Here is an 18,983-nt window from a genome sequence, read left to right as displayed (position 1 = left end):
AATTGTTAACACCTGGGTTCTTAAAACTAACGCATTCCTTGTGAACCCTCTCGGACTCTGGTAACCCTAGCTGCCACTTCTTGCTGCTGCTTTCTTGCGGAATATATCGTACACAGGAGAACACTAATATAATGAATCGGTGAGAGTGCCTTGGTAAGATGTCCCATCTTGTGTCTGCACATGCGAATATGCGGCAATTGACTCGAGCGTGTGTCGGCGCAAAGTAGAAAGTGATGCAGGTGCCCGTGCTGTCGAAAAAAGAAACAAATTTACTATGGTCATGATATGAAATTTTGTTGCAGTATTGCATGCATTGCATGCGCTGCCTATTGTTCTCTATGTAATGTCGGTCGTAAGCATTGGAGTGGGAGCAGACTTTTTGTCACCACAGAATTTTCAAAGTAGACGACGCGGCAGCATTTTCTCTTACGAGCTTTGTGTCCAGCTCTTAGGGCAAAGTAAACTAGGAATACCCTTGAAAGACATTATTCTTATCTTGAATTTTCCTGCCGTTTTTGTTGACGGGTTGGGTTATGGCTTCTCCTACTACGTGCTCTTTTGAAAATATGCCCTTTACTGCGAGAAATAGAGTCCTTTAGAATAAATATTGAGTCTTGTTACCTTGTTGCCATGGTGATGCTTTGTATAGGTCGAACCTCCGCAGAGCAACAGCTTCCGCTGCCCCGAGGTTCAACTTCGTTGACCCTTTGTAACATTTTTTCTTCCACAGGCGTTCTTTAAACCATGTGGTAAAGTTAACGGGCCCTTTGACCTCAATGTAGTACAATCTCGCTGACTGCGAGAATGACGCGTGCATTCACCAAAGTTAAAATTGATCTTGGGTTAGATATCTTTGAGTGTCGCGTCTGTGCATTATGATGGCCATTACTGCGTTTACGCTGCGTAGAAACTCAAACGTATCGCATATTTGAGGGAACATCACATAGAGTTAAAGGCTATGCAATGTTCTATCGGGGCTTTACGGTGACGAGAGGTTCTTGAGAAAAAATGTACACACGACATCCACAAAAAAGCTGTGTAGGAGGACTAGTAAGGAAGGTAGCTTTGGGACGCGAACTACTGATTGACACAAACACGCGCCAAGGTTGTAGGAGACCCTAAATCTCGCATGCTTTGTCTTCTTAGTGGGGTGTCGTGTGAGAAAGCAATGAGAAAGCAATAACTACGACGCAAACAAACAAAGGGACAGAACGTAAATATACACGTAGACTGATGTGTTCAGTGAAGGAGCGTAATGCACTACTATAGCAGTGTGCATTTTTTAAAAGAGATGCAAACGCAGCAAAAGCACTGAATACAAATTGCAACGTATTAATTGAGACAAATTCACAGGCTGCCGTGAAGCGGGGCATTCTTAAGAAATGTTTAGAAATTACTGCGGAGAAATTAGCGCAGAAATTAAGAGATGTCACTGTGTAGTGAGTGAATATGGATCTTTTGCTCCAGAATCAGTCGAAACAGTAACGATTTGCGTCAGCATTTCTCTTGCTAGACCTAAATTGTATTACTATATTTTGTATATGAAGACAATGCTCAAGAAACTAATTGTCCCATCGTACAGGAATCAAAAAGAAAGAGAATGGTAGTTTGCGGGGAGAGTTTCTATTTGAATAACGAGGTGTGAATGCAGGCCACATATTACTCTATATCAAACTTGCTAAAGCGCGTTACTGGCTGACCCTTGACGAAGAAACAGGTAAAACAAAAACGGCGATACTTTCAACTGGCATATATAGCTTGCTCTTTTATTTTTTTTTTCGGAACAAATTGTGTTAATCGGCAAAGAAACACCAGCTTGAAGTAGCATCGTATTTGTTTTACCTGTTTATTCGTGACAATCTTTTTTGTAACGCGCTTGAGCAAGCTTTTTATGGTGTTTGCATCTTGAGGTAAGCAGTGCGAAGAAAGTTAATGTGACACAAAGAAAGATGGACAGAGGGCCGACTAACAGTTATAGGATTTTAATGAATCACACAAATAAACATCCTCGAAAAAACACGTGGCAGAAAAGTGGTGAAAATGTAGATACTCAATTGCAAAGACATAAAATTGCGATGGACGACTTATAGCAACGCCCATTTTACTCGACCAGCGTTTAGAAACCCTTCGGCAATCTCACCTGGCACCGCGTCTTTGTACCTACAAGTACAGGAAAACACCGGGGCGCCACTGCATTTTTCGGCGCTGCTTGCCTCGAGAATCGAATGGCAATCTCTAATCTAGCGCTATCCGAAATTTTCGACGTTCGCACCCCCTTGCTTCTAGATTTGCATAGTAGCGGAAATGTGAATGTCGCAAATTATGGCAACGTTTGCAAATATTTTGCTATGAAGAACAACCACAATATGCCAAATGGCGAGATTGAGCATAGCTAGAGCAGGGCCATAGCTTCGATAACGAGATAAGGAAAGCAAACAAAAATTCCACGCTGGGGATTCCAGGCATCCATTTTGTGCAGGCGTCGTGATACCTTCGTACTGAACAGCACGTGTTAGAATGCATGTGGAATGCCGTATTGTCGCGTCTGTAGATATTTGCGCACCTACATCTCGTGCGAAACAAAACAGGTGTCTACTGAGCAGTAGGAAAAAAATCTTAGGCCGAGAAATCTCTACCGCCTGTTCACGTGAGGTTCTTCCTTGAACCTCGCGAAGGATAAAAGAGTCAAAATTATTGTGAAAGGAAATTCTCTCGATGCCGGCGTTAGCAGCCATTGCTTTGTGTATAGTAACATTACACATCAGGTCTGACTAATGTATTCAAATGAAGTAGTAGAAAACTTACTCCTTGATAAATGCCATCGCACTCTCGTGGTTTTGGACCTGAAAAAGACATTACCCTTAAATTCACTATACCTTATATCGGACACATATTAACGGCAGAGCAAAGGTTCACGTCTTTTAGCACTGGCTGTAGTGACTGTTGTCGTGCAGAAAAGGAAATAGCGACTGCTTTTCATAGTTCAAGCCTAGCAACTGAGCCATTCCCTAGAACAACTTTACGTCTGCGTTACGTCTGAAAAATGCCACACCTCGGTGTGTCCTTGGCTGCAAAATGCTTGGATTTGGTTCCGAAATGTGAAGAAGCAGACAGTTTGTTTGTGTCTCTATGACCTATCGGTGTCAAGGTGCTGCGGAGGCTGCGAGATCTGCGAAAAAGTTAAATTTTCGCAAAATCCAGATATACACCTTCGAACTAAGAGCTGTCTTCCCCATTTAAGACGTGCTGGAACCAAAGTCGTACCCGTCTAGAGGACTATATGCTGAAATGCATCCCTGTTCCAGAAATTCAGGCCTCGTGAACGCTTGACGCTAACGGCCACACATTCATAAAGACATCGTCAATCGTACGGTGGACAACTATTGACGAACTAGAACTCTGGCTATAAGCCGTCGGCTCGAGTTGCGTTTTCGAATGCCTGCACCACTCTCACAACAATGACCTGCGTCTTCTGTTTGTAGTTGTCTGTTCTCGTATTCCAGTGTTACTGTATTCGTGTATTTTACGTGGTTACCTCTTTCCCTATGAGGACAACGGTGCCTTAGGGCAAACCTGGGTACGACATGGCCTGACTACCGCAGACTACGTTCCAACTGCACCGTTAAGCCCTGTGAGCACAATCCATCGACCCACCATATATTCACGAACTGCGATAAAGCATGCTGTTCCAGATTTTCCGATTAAAAACTCTGCATGAATAAACAATAAGCATACATCACTGATGCAGATATAATTTTCTTCAGCAGAGTAGACCGGTTCTCTAATCTTTCAGTGCTTCAGCCATAACCTTAGCAAGAATAATAACAAGGTCTTGCCTTAGAACCAGCAACAAAATCCAAACTGTACGTTGCATACACGAGAGTGGCACTTTTGACGTTGTTTAAACTTAGAAGAAATAGTCAAAATATATATGCTCCCTTTTTGAAAGATTCAGTTCATCGAAATTTACAATGCCAGTTAAATCCGTAGAGCTATTGGAAGCTTCTGTAAAATTATTCTTTTCCTAATTCCATGTGTGTGTTTAGGTTTACTCACTGAAGCGGATCACAGTAGCCGTGTAAGGTATAATACACAAAAAAGAAACATATAATAAAAGTGAAACACTATGTAAAATAACTCTTCCTAAAAGCTCTTCTGAATATGGTTACGACGTCAACCCCGGCTGCAATATTCAGTTGGAATACTGTTTTCGCTTTGTAAAAGAATCCAAATTACTGAATGCGCCATCTGTAGCAAACCATGCACCGCGTCCATCTGACATTGAAGCAACTGTGTTGAAAGTGAACTCGCCGCATAATTAATACCTCAATAAGCAATTATTACAGAATGAAATGTACTTGATCAACTAGTTATTTTTTTATCGCAAACGTGCAATAACAACTGAAGTTCACCCAAGAGAAAATACGCACCGTTGTTTGCACATATTCAGATCCCCACTTTGACAAAAAGGGCAAAGAAAGCCAGTTCATTGCGTTGTAAGTAACGTCATACTTACGGGAAACGTCGATGCACACTCCCCTGATGCATCGTCCTGAACGAGGGGGGAACGTTCGAAGCTGCAAGCACAGGGTTAAGCACAAAAGTGATAAAATGAACATAAATTCACTGATTCACATGCAAAAACTGTGATGTGGTTATGAGGCCCGTCTTAGTGGGGAACATCAAATAAAGTTTAACCTCTCGGGGCTCTTTAACGTGCGTCTGAACCTAGGTACACGAGCTTCCTTCCATTTTGCCAGCACAAAAGTAAATTGGATCCCAGGACTTCAAGGTAATATTTTCGCCTAAATACAACAAAAGAAATGTAGGGGACACTACGGAACGAAACCGATACAGGTCATGCTAGTGGTTTTACACGGTATCCGGACTGTACATAAAACGATGCGAGAAACGGGCCACGTTACAACGATAGCAAAGAGAAACAGAGAATTAACATGGTGTCCCAGAGTGTATCTTCAAACTTAAACAACAGACTGGGAGGACGGTCGAGCAGACAGACCGACACAAATTCTGAGTACATGGCCTAACGTACGGTCACTCGAAAAACTTGTTTACGCACTACCAACTGCCCCCAAATTCGCAGGACAAGGAAGAAGCCTATAGACAGACACCCTGGTTTTACTATTGTCCACATGAACTCTTTCTTCTTCTTCCCTTTGATTTATTTATGTTAATCCTTTATTCTCTTTTCCCCGTGCAGGGCAGCGAAACTGTCGTTGATCCGGTAAACATCGCAGCAGTTACTTGCTTTCTTTCTCTTTCTCTTTGAAATCTGTATTTGCCATTTTTGTGTGGAGAAAGAAACAAAAAGTATAGGCATAACTTTAAGGCAGATGTAAGTTATTTCGCCACTGATAGTATTGGCATCTTACTAATGTCACGCTATTGTTGCGCTTTCGTGCCGTCTTTGCGATTGCATTTTCTCGAAGTTTTGGACAAGAGCATTTTCTTACCTAAAAATAACGTAGTATTCGCCCATTGATAAGTACTTAACTAGCTTCAAGCTGCCGCTTTAAAAGTCTGTCAGGTGCGGGGTGTTCAATGTAGTACTGCCCCATAGCCTTCTTGTTCGAGAAACTTCAGGTTTGCCCGTTTAGATTTCCACAATAAGACGGACCTATCGTCGGCAGTCCAGAAGTAGAGTAATTCGATATGCGTTATCTGGCTATTTGTCTCTACTTGCTACGTAATTAGCAAGTCACTCACTGTGGAACGGAGGCCTGCTTGCTCACACTCTCCAGATATGTCTTGGGAAGTGAAGCGTACTCACTGCCTTTACAAATGGGGCGCTTTAAATGATAAGGCAAGCGAGTGATGGCATGTGCGAAGAACGTTTATCTACAAAGATATTAGGGCGTATATAACGGATGCCTATGGGCAGACAGGGCCTGCAACAGCAGCGCCATCACAGAAAGCCTAGTGATCAGAAGGAACTGTTCCGTAGCACGTGATGCAATTTCGCGCCCGGTATTTACCGCTGATCTTCGTGCACGTGTGTTCCACTCCTGACCTGACGAGGCACAGGCGTGCTAGAACGCATGAGGGTGTGCGGTGCTCGCAGCGCGCCTAATCGTCGACAAAGTTTGGCCTGACGTATCAGGCTAAAGCTAAAGTTGGCACAGGCACGAGTCTCTTCTCGTTAAATGTGTTGAGCCATCTTCGTAGCTCACTGCATTTTAGTTGCGCGCTCAATTATTTAATCGTATTTCAACTGCGCAGTCAAACTAACGCAACGCCTCTTCGCCAGTGCCATTTACTCTTTGTCACGGCTTGACCAATAAAGAGTTAGAATGGTAGCTACCGTTTCTGACAGTTCTATTATTAACCGTCACGACAACATGGCGAAAACAAGCGTTTCTGTGAAGGCTAAGTACTTTTTAAAAATCGCTTGTGGCAGGTAGCACAATTCTAGTCCTTGAGCTGGTGTACATGAAAAGGCGGAAATTACTTTCGCGAGAAATGGAAGTGCATAATCGCCAAATAACAAAAAAATTACTAGTTAAGTTTTGAACTAACTACCTCACGGCAAATCTTGCAATTCACAAATTGTAGCCGGTGAGCCCGTAAGGAATGTTTACTTGAAAATTACTCTCTGAATGACATCATATTGAACATATGAGCGATCAACCTTGACGAAAAACTGCAGTGTCATTCCGTTTCCTTTTTAAAGAAACACCGTATTATGGATTGAAGTATGAAAGCAACTGGGCCGCCAATGTACTTATCTACAAAGCTCGTGAATTAGTACATCAGAACTGCCGTCATCCTGAAAATTGGTTCCATAGAAAAGTGTACAATGATTGCATTCTACCGGTGCTAATATATTTGGCAGAAACTAAGAGGTTAGCTCGAGAACAAGCAAGAAACTGCACAAAAAGCGATGGAACGAAAAATGTGTGGCGTAACGCTATGGGACAGGAAGAGGCTGGTGTGGATCAGAGAACGAATGGGGACAGCTGATATTCTAGTTGACATTAGGAGAACAAAAATATCCGACGATTATGATACTTCCTAATGCGAAATTTGAGTGCAGCTGTACGTGTTTTGTACTGTACTGCACGTGTACGTGTTCGTGTACGTGTACAGCGGTGCGTGTTTTGTACTGTAAAACTGCACGTGTATTGATTTCGCGATATATTGAAGCAAATAATTTGGGACCGATATCACCGTACCGACTGGCAGTGGGCCAACGCTGTCAGTGCCTTCGCAGAGGGAAGGGCAGTATGGGATTGACTGATTGAAAACTTCATTATTTCACCGAGCTAGGGTGCCCGCCTGTTAACCTATGTCCAGGTAGGGCGGGGGGGGGGGGGGGAGGACTAAGCAGTATCCGCGCATTGAGGACGGTGAGTCTTCACGACCTCAACGGCCAGGCGGATTGCTTGACGCTGGTCGTCTTCAGCCTCGCTCTGGAGCGGACCTTTCTCCTTACAAATTTTGCAGAGGGCGTCGTGATAGCCCCTCGTCCGAGTTAGGTAGATCCAATATGGTGATGTATAATTGTGGCCCTGAAGGCGCCGCCAAATGCGAGGGTCCTCCAGAGAGAAAGAGAGAGCTATGCGGAGGCGGAAAGATTCTTCGTTCAGCTATGTAATGATCTACAATTTCCTTTTACTTGATGGTGTTATCTTTGATCCCTTGCTCGGCCGAGCACTCCACCACCGGGCAACTGTAGAGCAGCTAGTTCCAGGGCAGTATGGGAACTCTGCATGATGAGCAGCATCGGAGCCAGCTGTCGAAGAAAACGACGACGAACGCGCGAGCTGTGGCACGAGCGCATTCGTGCGTTTACGCTGATGGACGGTGACGCTCTGCCTAGGGCCGGGCATCAAGAGCTGCGCACTAAATGGTAGAGCTGGGCAGGCTACTTATTACGTAGGGTAGATAACCGGTGGGCAATTACAGTTACAGAAAGGTTGCAAAGGGAAGGGAAGCGCAGGCAAGGACGGAAGAAAATTAGGTGGGAAGATGAAATTAGGAAAAATGTGCAGGAGCAAGCTGGAATCAGCTAGCACAAGTCAGGGGTAATTGGATATTGCTTAGACTGGCCTTTGCCCTGAAACATGTGTAGTAAGGCAAGTACAAAAAAAAAAAACTTTGGCGAATTTTGGTGATTGTTATAATATGCATTTCAATTTCTCACGCACATAATGACTGCCTGTTTGAGCAATACAGCTTATAGAAAGAATTATAGTTGTGCTTCGTGCCACACGCGATCTTTAAATATTACTTACTATCTTCGCAGAAACGCCAAATATATAGGCCGCATTATCGATGTTGCATACTCAAATGTCCAACCAGGGCATAGATCAAATATAAAAAATATATAAAATAGGCAGTTGAATATCCCGCTGTGTATGCTTTAGATACTCATATGAGCCGACATGTTTACAATATTTATGTCGTCATTTAATGTTTAATAAAGCAGAACATAGGTATGCAGATAACTGGTAAGCATTCAGCGCCATATTAGCCAATTTAATCAACAAGATTAAAGTTTTGAAGGACAGGTTGATATAGCTTAATTTAAATGATTGAGATAGTGATACATACTACTTAAAAATGAGGTGCGCAAGAAAGTGTATCAAATGTAGATCGGTTCGATGACACAGCGCATTGAAGGGAAGAGGAAGCAAAGCAAGGCGTACTTTGGGCAGACACTCTCATATAAAAATTTAACAGTATTGATGAGATTAACAGTCCAAATAAGCAGCAAAGGGGGCGCAATGGATTACCTGTACAAATACAATATGCTAGAGGTACACGACACTTGCTCTAGTACGGAAACGAGTGAAGGTTCACAAATGAAAGTAACATGTTTCACAACCCGCTGTGGTTGCTTAGTGGCTATGGTGTCGGGCTGTTAAGCACGAGGTCGCGGGATCGAATCCTGGCCACGGCGGCCGCATTTCGATGGGGGCAAAATGCGAAAACACCCGTGTACTTAGACTTAGGTGCACGTTAAAGAACCCCAGGTGGTCGAAATTTCCGGAGTCCCCCACTACGGCGTGCGTCATAATCAGGAAGTGGTTTTGGCACGTAAAACCCCATAATTAAAATTTTGAACATGTTTCACAGTAACTTTCTTAGAGCTAATATTTAAAGGAATTATGCTTAAATTAGCCGCAGCCAAGTGGAACACTGTTTTCTTCGTAGGTTGCCTAAATAAAAAGGCCTTGACTTAAATCGTCTTTCACAGTTGACTACGCTAGCCAAGGACAAACGAACAAACCTCTTAATCAGAAAGCGTTGCCAAGGCCGTTTTCGTCGCGTAAGGTTAGTCTGTATTTCCACAAGAATGGTTCACATTTGGCAGCTTCCTCGGCTGTTTCATCAAATGTAATTGTGTTTGTGCAAAGCGCAACAAGAAGTTAATCTTCATGTAAATGGAACAGACATTGCATTGTTTCTTGAGTTGGTTGTACCACTTTTCACGTGTCGTGCAGCATGCTGCTCGTCTTCCTGCTTATTTGTGTATTGTTTCGGTATAATACAATTGTTCTACAGGATTATTTCCCACACTGTGCGAACGCCATCAAAAATAGATATTTCATTAAACTTGACGGTCTTGTTTTACTAGCTTCGCCTCTGATTATTGCATTGTTTAGTACTATGCTGGATTAGTTGTATCTAGCATGTCATGATACACTTTTTTACAGGAACTCGAATTTCACCTGCTGTTTGCTTACGGCTTCCGTAGCTACCACGGCCCAGTACGGTTGTACTGAGGTAAGACATGGCGAGAACTGAATATGCAATTTGCTGTGAACTCACCGGGCAACGTGCGCCATCTGGTAACGTGCCTTGGAAGGAGCCCTCATATGTGTAACAGAAGTAACCGCATGGGGACTCTAGTGTCGGCTGGAATGAAAAAAAAAGTATTGGGTAGAGTTATCTTTGCGGTTCTGAGTGTTTCCGAAAATAATTTGACATGTATCTTCCGCTTAGCGTTTATGCGTACTCATGTAAACAACTGCATGCTAATTCTAGGCGAAAACATCTTGTACAATATGGCAAATGTAAGTAAGTACAGAAGATTGTGAGCCCAGTACGCGCAATCATTTCTTGTACGTCGTTTATTCTATTCTGCACTCACGCCAAAGAAGAAGCCGCTGCACAGGTGTGGAAAGAAGTCTCTCGGGGAAGCATCACAGAAGCTACCTGTTGGAGAGAAGACAAAACATTGCTGTATTACTTGCATTGGATGCATCGCGTCCCGGCAATGTCAAGGAAAAATGAAAGTATGCCGGGAGAGATAGAGAGAAATAATAAACAGACTTGACCCGGTGGTAAATGAAACTGCGCGAATGCTCCTCGTTTTCACGTTCACGTCACTTCTCAAACCTATAAACGTGACGCAAGCATAAGCACCACGAAAAGCCTCCCTGTAGCCTTCCTCTCTGGTATGATGCCGAAAATATTTCCGTATGCTCTTAGTTAACAATATCTGCTACCGATTTTCCTTTCATGTCCTACCACTTGAACTTACTTGCCGACTAGAAATTGCAATGTATAAAAAGTGTTGGGGTGAGCCACTGTGTCGGAAAACTATAGGAAAGTTGTTCGTTCCAAGAACATCACTCGAGTGAAACCACCTTACAAGATCCGTGCTTACAATTACCAAATGTCATTTACTATTAGCTCTTGCTAATATTGTACACAGCAATATACTGAAGTGAATGCATTCGCTAGCCTTACTAATGCTTTTGGCCTTGGACATTACTTAAAAAAAAAGAAATAGCCATACGGGAAACATAACTGAGTACTTTGGTGAGTACTTAGTGCGTACTGGTTGGTCTGATCAGCATAACGCTGCACAGAGACGGCCGAAAGGCGATATGAACACCCAGGGACAACAAAGGAATTTTTTTCTGGTATTCAGCGGTGTCCTTGTTTTTTAAATCCGTTGGTTTGCCCTACGGCTTCAGAATACGTATTGCTCATATTCCTATTTAACGCCATGTTAGGCGCACCAGTAGAAAAAGTGAGCCCTTTGAGCGCATATTGTCTGGCGTTCGTTTTCAACAAAGACAACATGAAGGCTGGTTCTTGGCCACATTGGCTGCTGCAACCTTAAGTGCCGCTGGCTATCACTGTCAGGGCTGAACACTTTTCGCGCACACAAATGACCAAGAATGTGGACGTGTGAACGCTGCTGCAGTAGCACAATTGGTAGTGTGACGCGAGCGCAATGCGGAGACTGTAAATTCAGATCCCACCAGCGGCAAGTTGTCTTTCTTGTCTTTCGTCCACTTTCATATACCTTTAGCTTGTCACGCGCACTCTTCCATTAACAACTACAAATAAGTTTCCTTGGCTTCGTATGGTCAGGATACAGCCCCAAATCTAGATCCCTCTGTTACTGTTGTTCTCGTTCATTCACTCTCTCTCTCTCATATATATATATATATATATATATATATATATGAACGAGAAGAAAGGAAACCGAGGAGCCCACTTTTTCCTAATCGTAAGAAATCAGCAAGCAATGAAACCAAGGACAACATAGTGGAAATTACTTCTACCTACTAAGTGAATTAAAAATCGATTCAATAATGGAAATTAAAGCGGATAAAGAACAACTAGACCCATGTCTTCGTATTACGCGTGTAATGCTCTTACCAAGTGGGCTACCGCGGCGCTGTTTTCCCATCCACTTTTCGGGGTATTTGTGTTTTATCACTAGAACTAACCCTGGCTAACACTCTCAGGGTTAGTTATAGTAGTAAAACATAAATACCGAACAATGTGGATTGGAAAACCGTTCACATTTAACTACAATTTCCCCAGTGTTGTCCTTGGTGTCTTTGTTGGATGGCTTATTGATGATCAATAAACATTCGGCCCCTTGGTTTTTTTTTCTTCTCGCTAATTACATTACGAGGGTCCCGAAACCGACAACATTCCTGCCTTCAGGTGGCGTGTGCGGATTTAATTGACCAGTTTCCGTCGTCCAAATAGATCACGCACTCGTGACGCCTGCGGGAGAAAGGAAGTTCCACGCCCGCAGCCAAGATTGGTGAGTGGCGGCGCTGGATAACACTCCGACTGTTACTTCTAGCAGTAAAACATTATTGCCCCAAAAAGCCGATGAGAAAATGGCGCCGCGGTAGCTGAATTGATTGGTGTTTGGGGAAACGGTGTCTGCGGTGGCTTCTGATGACATATAATAATAATAATAATAATAATAATAATAATAATAATAATAATAATAATAATAATAATAATAATAATAATAATAATAATAATAATAATAATAATAATAATAATAATAATCAGCCTGGCTACGCCCACTGCAGGGAAAAGGCCTCAAGGCCTCTCCCATACTTCTCCAACTGCCCCGTTCATGTGCTAATTGTGGCCATGTTGTCCCTGAAAACTTCTTAATCTCATCCGTCCACCTAACTTTCTGCCACTCCCTGCTACGCTTCCATTCTCTTGGAATTCAGTCCGTAACCCTAATGGCCACCGGTTATCTTCCCTCCTCATTACATTCCCTGCATTAGAATATAATTGTACATGCCCGTCATTACATGGCTGTCATTACAATATATATTGTAATGACGTAGGGGGAATTATAATAGAACAGCCGACCTAGTGAATCGGTGTCGTTTCTGGTCTCATATTTACAATGGCGCAGTCGGGAAACACAAATACATCTGAAGACCTTAGTCTGTCTACGTCCAGGGTCCTTCGAAGTGAACGAGTACTTTCTGACTCTCAGCCACAACCATCCAGGGACGGCTTCCAAGCCTCCAAGGCGGCTCCTCGCAGGATTTCGACGCCGAAATACCCCGGACCTGCTGGCACAACTCAGCACTATGGCAGGTTCCTCTGCTTCCGGAATTGGGTGCGCTGCACTTAGAAGTTACAAAGTTAGGTGGGTATAAGGAAGATCCTACCACCAGGGTCTACACCATGGACTCTGTAGCCAATCGGTCAAGTCTTCCATCGCGGAAGGGCGTCGCCGATGAGCGACTTAAGTCTGGCGTCGCTTCCGAGGCAGCAAATATGCCTCGTGACCAACTTAGAACGCAGCCCTGACGTCCGCATTTGCTTGAATTCCAGGTGCTTTCGACGCTCGGTTCATGGTGATGCGGTGGCGCCGACAAGCCGGAGCTGAAGATATCATAACCTGCACCTACGACAAACTACTCCTCTTGCAAGCTTGTGACGTAGCCTGGACCTCTCCGGCAGCAAGACATTATGTGTTCAAAGGAATATATACCTAGACGCGCGCGGCCATCCTGTCCATGCAGACGGTCCAGGATGACATCGAGACTTTTGTCCGGTGGGTGGCTTAGTTGCACGACATTGCTAGTCGGCGCGTGACCGCAGGCTGCCTACATGAGCCCACTACATCGCAACGCGAATGCTTTTCGTGTGGGCGCTTCGGACATGGTTATATTAACTGCCCACAAGCGCAACATCAAACCATGCAATACCCATCGCGGCCACTTCGAGCAATCCAGGTCCACGTCGATGGCCTCGCGGAGCTTATGGCTCTTGTGGTTACCGGGGCCCAGCGTACGGCCATGCTCCGACGCCCCACCCCAGTCAACCTACAGCCTTGGACCAAGGCACTTCTGTCGGGCCTCAGTGGTAGCGTTTTGCCAATCGGTGCGCTGGACCTGCAGCACACCGATGGGGAGCACCGGGAGCAAGTTCCTTTGCATGGTTTCCGTCTTCGAGGACCTGCCCGCTGATACGGCTCTAGACGCGCACTACTTCCTCTCTGGGGAAGTGCAGCTCACGGTATACGGCAGTAGCGTCAACTTCCGCTCCGCGGTTCCGAGTACGCCCCCGGCTCAAGTATCCCAAAGTCAGCCGGCAACGCTGCACCCACCCTCAGCTGTGTTTGAAAGGCATGGATCGCTTTTTGTTGGTACCACTACGTAACTACAACGTACTAGTTTGCTTGAGTGCCATATATGCACTGACAATCACGTGCTGGCGTCCGTACCAATGCGACGATATGCCAAAAGAGAGCCGGCTTTAATTACAGAACAATTACAAGAAATACTACACGCCAGGGTTAACAGGCCATCTTCCAGTCCATGGGCAACAACTTTCGTTTTAGTCTGTAGAAAGGACAGCAATATACTATTTTTCGCCGACTAGCAGGAGCTAAATAGGCTTACCATGCTTTACTCATGCCCGCTGTCACGTACGAATGGCGCTATGGAAACTGTGCGAATTGCAAGGTTCTTTTCGTCTCTAGAGCCGGGTACCGGCATATCGACGTGGCTGAAGAGGATGATTACAAGACCTTTCGTACAGCTTCAGGTTTGCACAAATTTAACCGAATGCCTTTCGGACTGCGAACAGCGCCAATACGTTTCAGTGCACTATGAACACAGTGCCGGCAGGGCTTGCTGATAGACCACGACCGCTTTGTGTACCTCGATGACACCCTGGTTATCGGTACAAGGGAAGAACATGTGCAAAATCTTAACAAAGTACTGATCAGGTTACTTGATGCCAGATTCCGACTGATCTGCGACAGAAGGCGATTTGGAAAGATTTCAATCTGTTATCTCGGTTATAAGATACCTCAATACGGCATACAGCACCACCCTGAAGAAATATAGGCCGTAATCAACGACCCCGTTCCAACTTGCATGAAACAGCGGCAAGCATATGAAGGTATTCCTCGGAACTGCGTCGTATTTGCGCAGTTTTGTCCCTAACTTTGCGCCAAACGCCGCTCCACTAATAGAACTGCTTACAGAAGGAGCGCCATTTCCCTAGGGACCAACGCAGGACACAGCCTTTCCAATCCCCCAACACCAGCTGACGCATAGTCCTGTTCTGTGCCACTTTAATGAAGATTGGGTGACAGAAGTAGACACCGATGTGATTCAGGTTGGCGTAGGGGCAGTCTTGCTTCAACGGGACCCGGACGGGCATGAACACGTCGTCGTCTACGCCAGGCACAAAGACTCGGACGCGGAGCGCCATTACCACTCGAAATGAACTGGAGTGCTTGGCTGTCGTTTGGAGCGTAGACGAGAAGTTTTGTAACTACTGGTTTTGCCGGCGATTCACAGTTTTAACGGATAATTTTGTTATTGCATGGATGTTTCAAAAAACAGTACCTGAAGCACAAGTTTGCGCGATGGATCGTTCAGCTGCAAGACTGCACTTGCCACCTCCGTCACAATGCTGGAGCGGAAAATTAGCTTGCGGATGCAATATCACGAAACCCTATTGAGCAAAGCTCCCCAAGAAACCGAGAAGGTTGGATCAAGTTCCGTCAGCAAGACATGTCCAATGCCCAACGCGTCGACAGGGACTTGGTGCTTCTTATGGATTCCCTTACAGGTACGGAACGTCATTCCAGGTTTGTTTTACGCTGAGGTACGATTCATCGTCGCCACTGGGCGAACGTGACTGCATCGGCTGCATCGTGACTGGCGACGAAGAAGCAGCAGGGCGTTCCATCGGCAGCGCTCAGCCAGCAGCATGCATTTTCGCACTCATCCAACTGGAGCCGACCTTGTTCACCGAACGCATGCTTGAGCATCATGATACCACTGAGCAAGCGCTCCATCACGTGGCTTTTTACATATTTCGCGGGCTTTCTTTGCAACCGGGAAAAAAGGACTACGCGACACGTACCGTAAGGGAAACAACTGGATCGGTAGTTTATGAAGGTGCTCTACAAATCTGCGTATCATACTTGGGGTTCTTAGCCAAGAATGAAAAAAGTTGGGTAATTAAAATTAATTTCCGAGTTATGGGCAAACAGAAAAAAAATGGCTAAGTTACTATAGGCTATTGCTAATAGTATGTGTTCGGCTCAATTCGCTTCCGATGCGCGTTTCATTTTGAAATGCTTGGTTGAAGAAGGGTTGAAATCTGGGCCAGTTGGTACATAGTTGAACGAAAAAACCAGTCAAAAACACAAAGGACAAGAGAAGAAGTTCACGACACAACGACACAACGACAGTCGTTGTGTCGTGAACTTCTTCTCTTGTCCTTTGTGTTTTTGACTGGTTTTTTCGTTCAAGCTTGGTTGAAGTTATGTGCAACATCCTTTATATATATATATATATATATATATATATATATATATATATATATATATATATATATATATGTAATATATATAAAGTCTGTGTGTCTGTGTGGAACTGGGGTCCCTGAGGAAGTGCCCATTTGTTGGCCAATCGGCCACGATGTGTGATGCACTATGATGCAAGGCGTATGAAGGCCTAAATGTATTAAGGCGATGTTTTCATTGCCTTTTCCAAAGGACGGCTTTCGCCATCGTTTCGTCGCCTTGTAGGTCACGTTATCGCTAAGAACAGCTGAGGATTATGAGTGAGAACTTAGTAGCGGGTTCTTGTCATGGAGACCGAAGCACATTCTGACTTCCGAGGAAGTAGTCCCAGAGGCGCATCGCTGAGCAGGCACGTCAACCTTATGCCGCGGAACGAAAACGTAAAGCCGCACGAGGTTGGCGAGTCATCTTTGGAAGCGAACCCCGACGTGCCATTTGTTAGGTCGGGCAGTGAAAACGGCCCTGCCAAAACGTAAAATAAACATCTATGCAGCGCCTCATCAGCCAGACTCGGACAACTCGTTCACTTCTTCCATAAAGACGTGCAGCAATGTAAGCATGAACGTCAACACACTCAATTAGAAACACAGCACAAAGCTTGGCTTCACATACCCTCGAACACATGTGTCCGATATGCATAATTTTTTATTATGTGTCTCTGAAGCCAGGGCGTCGAGTCTTTGCTATCCCGTGCTACATACGAACACCCGGCCAACACCTGCGGGAACGCCTATCGCGCACTGCAAGATAGGCTCCGTAAAAGACAAAGACTCGCATTGGCGGAGCGCTCGTCCTCCATAGAAATGTGCGGTTTCTCGGCTACCGTGCGTCAGATCGTGGCCACACAGGTGTTTTATTATGTACGAGCTGTTGGTCACGCACACAAGGGACGACAAGTCCTTGTAGCCTAGCCGCGCTGTTCTTTGTTTCTTGCTATTGTCGCTGCACGTTACCCTTGCTCAAAGTATGTCTCGTGGTTTGCACGAACGTTGACGACGTGGCCGCACTACAGCAGCTAAAGCATCATCCATGGCTGGTCGATGTATGCGCTGTTACTGGAAATAAAATTTCTTTGCGACTCTGCCAAGGCCACGCAATGAAGATGACACGCGTTGGCGCCGTGCACAGGTTCGAGTATATAGTTCCTATTGATGGGAGCACCAGGACCAACTCTGCGTTACGCTTTTGCCGTCTCGTTAGTGAGATAAAGCAAAGGGACGCGATGGAATCTCTCGTTTGAGGGATCCCACAGCAAAACTATTAAATTTGATTTCACCAGTCAGAGTGTTGTAGAAGACGAAATATATTTTTTGCGCAGTTTCAGCGGGTAACGAATCATTATTAAGGAAACAAAATAAAGCAACTTTCTATTATAGAACTGAGTACACTATTTGCCCTCCCCCTCCCTTCTCTAAAATGAGCTCCCGGAAATTGACGGATTCAGTTGAGTATGAGTATTAAAATTTAGCCAGTATCGACAAGTGGGCGAAATTGATAAAGCCACTTGGAGCTTTCACAAAGTCGCTTGGAACTTTGGTAACGGTATGATGTGGAGACGTCAGTCCTTGTTGCTTATTCTATATTTCTAATGTGCGGAACTCTTACATACAGCACGAAGTACTTATTTGCAGTTACACTCGTCGCATGCAACTACAAGCTACTACTCTCGTCCAAATTGATAAGCATATTTCTATTTCTCCAAAGTAAAGATTGGATAAAAGTTAAACCTTAGGTTATTTCACTATTGCACGCCAGATGGCATTTCACAGATTACTCAATGCTTCGGCACCAATGGAGACGCTCGAAGCCCCGACTTTCTCCTTAATGTCAAAACCTTCAACGTTAGAAATCTTCAAGCAGAGCACGCGCAACACATGCGTATTCACATGCAAACACAGCCAGAAAAATGACGTGGTCACCTAGCATTAGAGCAGGCGCTCAAATGGTATCTGTTACCAATAACATGGAATTATGTTACGTCGATGAAAGCATCGAAAGTATTGTAGTTGATAGATTGTGAATTTTCACCTAAAGCCGTATTTAGGGTTATGATTTTGTCCCTGAGCACAAACAGAAAGCACATAAGTTCGAATACACGCGAAGCACACATTTCATGAGCATTTCTCGTTCACTTCCTGTCTGACTTGGTTTGATCAGCGAGGAGAACTTAAGCAACCGGAAGCAAGTTCTCTTAGCAAGTAAACTAACGTCGAGAAAGCTCCATGTTGATAAAAACTGCAGCGTCGTTTTGTCGCTTATGAGACATGGCTTCGTAACGTCATTTGGTGCCGTTATAAAGAATTCGATTTTGTTCCTTGGACGACGATATGAAATCCTGATTTCAATGCATGGCAATGCAACACAATCCTGAGTGCGACGACGAATACACTAGTGAAACCACAATGTCGTTAACAGCTAACGCGTGCTTACCAGCCAGCGCCAAGATGACGCATGCGAGGTAGCGCCCAACTTGCTCCATTTTCCGTCCGCAGCAGACGTCGCACAGTTATCGCACTGTTGCTCCGACTTGTTCGAACCTTAAGAACTGTTTCTCGCGCGAAGCGCTGCTCTAAAAAATGAGCATTGTTACGCGAACAAAAAGAAAAAAAAACGTCGCAGTGACGCTATGCCACAATGCACAGCAAAAGGCAGCTATTTCGAAGACGCGGATGATAAAAGTGCGTTCATCATAATTGGTACGGCTCCAAGCATAACAGCTCACACCAAAATCTGACAGACCACCAATCTTTATGACGACATACTCTAATGCGATAAACAACACCCTGCGAAAATATCACCCAGTATTATCAAGTAACCAACGTCTGAGAAAAGCGTTTCCGTAAGTCCCGAGGGTAACCTATCGCCGCAACGGAAACTTAAAACATACTTTACGGCG

The 18,983-nt window shown here is 44.7% G+C and overlaps 1 protein-coding gene across 1 annotated transcript in view; it reads right to left on the bottom strand.

Annotated features, from left to right (window-relative positions):
• The window catches only part of LOC139050675 (uncharacterized), a 33,419-nt gene extending 14,752 nt beyond the window's left edge, over nt 1–18,667 (bottom strand). The window contains exons 1-5 of the mRNA XM_070527276.1: nt 18,518–18,667; nt 10,118–10,182; nt 9,796–9,882; nt 4,517–4,577; nt 2,806–2,843 (exon numbers count right to left, since the gene is read on the bottom strand). Of these exons, the coding sequence (XP_070383377.1) occupies nt 2,806–2,843; nt 4,517–4,577; nt 9,796–9,882; nt 10,118–10,182; nt 18,518–18,566 (300 nt within the window). The 5' untranslated portion in view covers nt 18,567–18,667. The remainder of the gene's footprint in view (nt 1–2,805; nt 2,844–4,516; nt 4,578–9,795; nt 9,883–10,117; nt 10,183–18,517) is intronic.
• Between the last annotated feature and the right edge of the window lie 316 nt (nt 18,668–18,983).

This window comes from Dermacentor albipictus, chromosome 10 (genome assembly GCF_038994185.2).
Source record: "Dermacentor albipictus isolate Rhodes 1998 colony chromosome 10, USDA_Dalb.pri_finalv2, whole genome shotgun sequence".
Lineage (NCBI taxonomy): Eukaryota > Metazoa > Arthropoda > Arachnida > Ixodida > Ixodidae > Dermacentor > Dermacentor albipictus.
This window is presented reverse-complemented; position numbering and strand designations above follow the sequence as displayed.